The 7,107-nt window shown below is 41.4% G+C and overlaps 1 protein-coding gene across 1 annotated transcript; it reads left to right on the top strand.

Moving 5' to 3' along the window:
• Positions 1-1,868: 1,868 nt before the first annotated feature.
• On the top strand, positions 1,869-2,734 carry LOC144739051 (melatonin receptor type 1C-like; the record flags this gene model as incomplete). Its single annotated transcript, XM_078622050.1, has 1 exon — positions 1,869-2,734. A coding segment is annotated over one exon (866 nt), but the record flags the coding sequence as incomplete, so codon positions are not given.
• Positions 2,735-7,107: the final 4,373 nt, after the last annotated feature.

Here is a 7,107-nt window from a genome sequence, read left to right as displayed (position 1 = left end):
AGACAGAGACACTTTTTGTGCCTCAAAGCCCCCCGAAATGATCGGATTGTGGCTCTACTATACGTCCACTGTCTCTGCTGTGTTATTTGACACAGAATTATAATGTGATTTATTGTTTTCCCCTCCCCCACCCATAGCAGCTGTAACAATATGAGATGTCATATTGTATGATTCATGTCTTCTGACAAGATCCAGTGTCATACTGCTGTCCACTTAGACTCTAGGATGACAGGAACGGCATGAATGCAGTTGGACGTCCGTGCTCTGTTTCTTTATGTAGTAGAACCCAGTGCACATATGCCTTCTCCCCAAGGGCAGACATGAGCTTTAAAACAAGAGCAGCCCAGTCTGGGATATTTATTGGGATGGACTTAAAATGCTGCCTGTACAATAATCTGTTATTTCTTTGACTAAGCCGATTTGCGTGCTGTCGGGAAATGATAAACTGTGGTCGGTGTGTCGCTCAACAAGACGAAAAAAGTTCATGGCGGTAGCCTACATTTGACCGTTACAGTTAATTTAGTATTTACACCATTTAATTAAGATCTGTCTGCTGAACTGTATTCATATGATCTGTAAGATGTCAGCACCTACTCAGTCGCATAAACTCCTCTACTAACTCCCTGAGCAGAGGGCTCCATTCAGGATGTTGCAGCAGGCTCTTTGGTTGTTCCCCTGCCGAAGGCTTTCACGGTAGTTACTGTCAAAAAACAGCACATGGCCACTTCAGTTGCCGATGTTACAGTGAATTCCCATTCTCGTCATCTGACAACATTATTGTCAGTGTTCGTTAGCTTCTCCAACACAAGACAACAAATAGAATATGAAAAGGGGGTAAAGACAAATGGACAAAACATGAGAATGTTCCTCATGAAAAAATGAGAATTCAAATGAGATTCATCCCAAATGTGGCAAATATGTACTTGATACTGAACTCTGACACAAATGTCCACCACGGTCTTGATTCCTCGCCAAATATTTATTATTGTCACATAAAATGCAAGCATTGTGTATGGGTTTAAAAAACAAAACATTTGCCTTTCTTGGTCTAGTGGCTTGTAAACCAGCATTGACTTTTCTCCATTACTCTCAAAATCACCCTGAGGTATTTGAAATATTCAGAGAGGATTCATATTCAAGGAGAAGTAGAGTGGATTACAGCCAACTGTTAAGTGTCTATGAAAAAACACACCAAACCAGATGAAAGTATACAACCACCCTTTTTACTCTTATTATTTGATACATTAGTTAGTACCTGCTTTCTTGACAGCTGTTCAAATGTGCCATCCTCTAAAGTCTGCTGATGCTCTCCAGACCCTCACGGCGCTGAGCATCAACATAGCCTGACGGTGTTTCTTGATGTATGATGCAGTCCAGGTAGAAACTACCTGGCTTTGTTGTCTTCTTACCGACCAACTGTTTGACCAGAATTTAATTTCAACCTCAAGTTTTGTTTCTGGCCATTGCTGACGACTTTGTTTCAGCCTTGTGTTTCTTTATTTCAAGAAAAACAAACCCTTAGGTGTGAGTATGACCTTAGTTTGACCCGAATGGGCGCACTGCACATCTCTAGACACAAGCCACTAATGAAAAATACCAGACAGACAGGCATTGAGTTACACTGAGAAGTAAAAGGATTGTGACACAGAGGGACTTGTGACAGTAACGCATTTGCCTGGATCCAGGTCAGTGCAGTGAAGAGTACACAGTAAAAGCTTCATCATGACGAGCCTCACAGGGAAACAACAAAGCAGCTATTAAATGTGCGTACGTCACATTTGTAAGACGAAGTGCTGGTTTATTTTAAGAGAAACAAAAAAAAATACTGTCTGCTTGTCTCTCATCTGAACATCCCTCTGTTACTGCAGGCAACATCTTTGTGGTGAGTTTGTCAGTAGCCGACCTGGTCGTGGCTCTGTACCCCTACCCCTTGGTGCTAATGGCCATCTTCCACGATGACTGGACCATGGGTGACCTGCACTGCCAGGCCAGCGGCTTCATCATGGGCCTCAGTGTCATCGGCTCTATCTTCAACATCACAGCCATCGCCATCAACCGCTACTGCTACATCTGCCACAGCCTGAATTACGACCGCTTGTACAGCCTGAGGAACACCTGCTGCTACCTCGGCCTCACATGGGCACTCACTGCCATTGCCACAGTGCCCAACTTCTTTGTTGGCTCGCTGCAGTATGACCCACGCATCTACTCGTGCACCTTCGCCCAGACAGTCAGCTCATACTACACAATCTCGGTGGTGGTCATTCACTTTCTGATCCCACTGCTGGTGGTGTCTTACTGCTACTTGAGGATATGGGTGCGGGTGATACAAGTTAAACATCGGGTTAAACCAGAGCAAAGGACAAAGCTGAAACCGAGCGATGTCAGGAATTTCCTGACTATGTTTATGGTGTTTGTGTTGTTTGCTGTGTGTTGGGCTCCACTGAACCTCATCGGTCTGGCAGTAGCTATCAACCCTGTGAAAGTTGCACCCAACATACCTGAGTGGCTCTTTGTCACGAGTTACTTCATGGCATACTTCAACAGTTGCCTCAACGCCATCATATACGGACTACTGAACCAAAACTTCCGTAAAGAGTACAAGACTATCCTACTCGCTCTGTGTGTCCCACGTATGCTGCTCATGGAGACATCCAGGTGTGCCACGGAGGGCCTGAAGAGCAAGCCTTCGGCAGCTGTAACAAATAATAATGTAGCAGAGATAAATGTATAAACTAATGCTTTAACAGGAGGTTTCGGCAGAGCCTCGTGTGGATGCGTCGCCATGACTCATCCAGTGCCTTTGGACACGATGTGTATCATTTCCCAGTGGTAAAGATATAATCATATTTCCAGTGGACTCTGGCCCACATCATATTCCTTTCAGTCATGTCAGACAGTCATGTTGTAATGCTGTGCGCCGCTGTGTGGAACTGAAACGCTTGGTTCTTTGAGGGTCTTCCAGTGATCGAATTAGTCTCCTTAAGTCTGAATATCTACATCACTATCTCCAGTATATCCCACTGTTTGGCTTTTCAAACCATGACTCAGCTTGTGCACATCACATATTCACAAGTGCATATTTTATACTGATTGATCATGAGCATCAACAGTTTTTCATTTTTTAAAAATAAACAGCGAAGATGGTAAAAAAAACAAAAAACAACCTTGTTTTCCTTCAGTCTTGAATCTAATTTTAGACTGAAACTCGAGCCATTTGATTCGAAGCATGGCTCAGTTCCCAGTGATTTACCAATTTTATTTGGATATTAGCGCCTGAGAACATTCACACAGGGGTACGTGCCCATCTGGAAACACATATTAGCTCTTTTATAAGCTTTTCTGAACTCCTCATCTGATTCGTTCATCCTCAGCGTGTATGAATATCTTAGGCTTCACTGAGAATGTTGACTTTTATTTACCTGTAATACTGTTTTGCCCTTTTGGCTTGTCTTCTCAGCAATGGTGCCCTCACAAAAACAAAGAAGATTGTGGATAATGTTGCTACTGTTAGAATTGATTAAAAAAATCATAAAAGTGAATTCTCTCAGTTCAATTTCTGTGGGCAAACAAATGGTTTTCTACTTTTTCTGACCTCAGATTGATGAAAAGGGGGAAGGTATTATCACCAAACAAATAAAGTTCTTGTTTATGAAATGATTTGCATCGGGGGACCCCCAGATAATTTAATATCTGTGACAGTTTGTCTGAGCACATGTCACCCTGGTCGAGATGACAGCTGACAGCCCTGACCATAACCTCACATACTGACAACTTTGGGACAGCCAAAGTGGCTCACTGGTGATCGGATGCCCTGCTAAATACTGAAGAAATAAACCGTGAAATATAACTGTGAAATAATCTCAGCAGATTTAAGCCTCAGATCACTTTTGTGTATTGCACTGTGCTGCAGTTAATCTTGGGAAGCTTCCTGATGCCCGTCAAAAATCTTCAGTGGACAATTATAGATGCAGAAATGGGAATATGACTGTTCGAGGGCCGAGGATTAGTCAAGGCCTGCAGAGCTAAGTGGCACAGCAGAAAAAATGGCAAAAACTTGTGCTCACAAGTTAACAAGTCCAAGTCCCTGAAGTGGAAAAGAAGCGGCTCACATGCCGGTACAAGGTCAATCACAGGATGAACGGCTGGGAGGGCTCGAGGGAGGAGGACAGCGTCAGATCACAGAACACAAGAGTCACAGACTATTGGCAGGGTCATCTCTCCTGCTTTTTCTTCCTTCTCCTCACTGCCTGCTTTTGTTTATCTCTCTCTCATCCATCTCTCTCTCTCATCCAAAGCATCCCTGTGAAATAATGTCGGGAAAAATATGCATTTTTAGTTTGACGCATTAACACAAATTTAGAAGTGGTGTATCTTCGTGCAAATGTTAAAAAGGCCTGATCTTTAATCATATCACTCAAAACTAACAGAAATCTTAATAGAAATGTGACAACTTGTGTCTGGGAGGAAAAAAGAAATGAATATTACACTACACTGCCACACAAGGAAAAGCCAAAACTACCATAAATATTCTTTGTGTCTTCATCAGCTCACTTAGACCTCTTAAAAGTCTCCACAGCCAAGAATGATCATAAATCCCTAATGTACTCTGATAGTATGATGTAACACATAATTTATCTCTGTGGATATTCATCTGGTCTTTGTTACAAACAGTCAGAATGGTGTCAAAGACAATGATGTCACTAGTTAAATATAAAATATGGAGCAAGGACAAAAAGAGAGATGAGTAAATTTAAAGTAGTCTGATAATGATGCTTCACTGCCCCCAAAGGTTGTTTTTACTTGTTCATTAGTGAGCAGGACATGGCTGGAAGAAACAAATTCTCATTTATTGGTGATGATGATTATTTCCTCAACAGCGGAACACTGTCACCACAAATGTGATTAACACAAGGAGGCCTGAGCAATGAGGCATTATACAGGCCTATGTGAACAGAGTAGGACAGTTTTTATATTTTTCATTTTTTTAGCGCCCTGCTGGATGAAGCCAGTTCCTGTCTTTACACAGAGGAATTTCTACAGCTTGCACATCATTGCATTTTACAACAGTGGGATCTCACTGCGGGCCAGCTGCCATAGAGCATTTCTCCTAATGGATTTGTGCATTGGATTTAGCACTGCCTGCGTTCTCATGCATATAATGTGTTCCTACATGTCCCAAAAGGCTGCGGGTTGCAATAATAATAGGAGGTTTTAGGTGTTCCGGGTCCATGGAAGCCAATGAGAGCAGGAAAAGGAGATGATGGTGATTATTTGCATCAGATGACCTTATTTTTAGACAGATAATGGGTCAGTTCTTAAATGTTTAATTATATCCTCATGGAGTTCTCTCATGCTCCTATTGACCAGACTGACCTCTAGTTTGCTGCAGACATATACAGATGTACGCTGAAGTGTCTATTTGTAGATTTAAAACATGGAGTATAATTGTACATTACTGTGTACTCATGTTAAAGTTTATTGATATTTGATACATAATAAATGGGAAATGTTATTGAGCACGCTGTGCTGTTGAATATTTGACACATTTCTTCAGAAAAAAGTAGAATCAGACCCTATACCACATACTAGACTCAAACAGAAATTTCTACTACAAAATCCAGTGTGTGGGGATAGATGATAGCAGAAGAAAAAAGTAATAAAGTGTCTTCAAATTTATGATGTACAGTTATCCGATTCACTATCCTGTTGAACAACAAGGGCATCAGTAACTTTAAAAATCTGTTTTCATTCCTACTTTAGCGCAAAGGGAAACATCATTCACATGATTACTATTCTGGCACGTTGCATATTTTCAAAGGACACTGTCGCTCTGTGAAAACAACAGGTGCAGAGTGTCCAGTGTCTCGTATTTGACATAGAGCGCTGGTGACACGTGGAATGTAATAAGGAGTGCTGGGAGGAGTCCAGACAGACAGAATGATGGGAAATACTTCCTGGAGGTCAAAGGTCATGATCCATGAGGAAAGGCAACCTCATAATGAACTTGTAAGTGAAGGACCCTTGACTGAATCTAGAAGCTGTAATTTCCACTGAGAGTAGGAGCTATTATTCGACTGGTTTATTAGAGGTTGTTTTATTAAAATTGAAAATCCCCACTGTAACGGGGTGAACACATGCAGCTGCTTCAGCCCCGTGCTCTCTATTCCCAAAGCTCATGGCAATAAACCATCTGATTAATGTTTAGTTTTGCATCTGTTGCCTGACAAAAAAAAACAATCTCAGGATGTAATTTTGATCTGGAATAATTACTGGCGTTTAAATGTTTATGAAAAGCATTGTCGCTGTTTGTTTTAATAATTTCTTTGTGCAATGACAAGTCTATTTATACTCTCATACTATACACTGTGATGTGATTGAAAAAATACTGATTCTTGCTGTTGTATAGTTGAGAAGGTGTAATGTGTGATCAGGCCAGTGCTGTATAAAACAATGACAATAATGTCTAATAGTGTGATGTATATTGTTATATTCAGGGATGTGAGCTTCAGCTGGTCGTTCACCACGGAGACACTTTCAATAATATTTATACACTCAACACGCTCTTTCATAGTTTCACTATGTGTGTGTGTGTGTGTGTGTTTGTGTGCGTGTGTGTAAATTTTGAAAACAATTAATCTTTTATAAGAACTTGCTCTCAGATGTCACATTTCACTGCGACAACCCCTTTGAAACAGATGTGGCAACATTTTCCTTGTGAAATTGCCTCTAACAACAAAGTGGTTTAAACATCTCTGGATTGTTCTGTCTGGTCCAGTTTGGAAGTCTGAAATGTGTTTTGGGGAACAGGCTGAGTGCAGGAAGTGTGAGGACAACGCCAACTAGAGCAGAAAGTGCCACTACCTGACGTCCAGCCAGGCAGCTACAATCAGTGCACCCAAACTGAGTGTATATGAGACAAGATATGGAGTAAATTGATGTTTTTCACACCAGCAATCAAACAGGAAGCTGTTACATTATTCAGGTATGAAGGGTGCTCTGCACTTGAATGACCCTTGTTGTGTCATTCAGATCATTCAAGCACACGGAAGTCATGTTCTTCTGGCGCACAAGTCCACCAACTTGAAATGATTTACAGTGGAATGA

The sequence above is a fragment of the Lampetra planeri genome, unplaced genomic scaffold (assembly GCF_965212315.1).
Source record: "Lampetra planeri unplaced genomic scaffold, kcLamPlan1.2.h2 scaffold_1276, whole genome shotgun sequence".
NCBI classification, from domain to species: domain Eukaryota; kingdom Metazoa; phylum Chordata; class Hyperoartia; order Petromyzontiformes; family Petromyzontidae; genus Lampetra; species Lampetra planeri.
The sequence above is the reverse complement of the archived record's forward strand: the minus strand, read 5'-3'. Positions and strand labels throughout refer to the sequence as shown.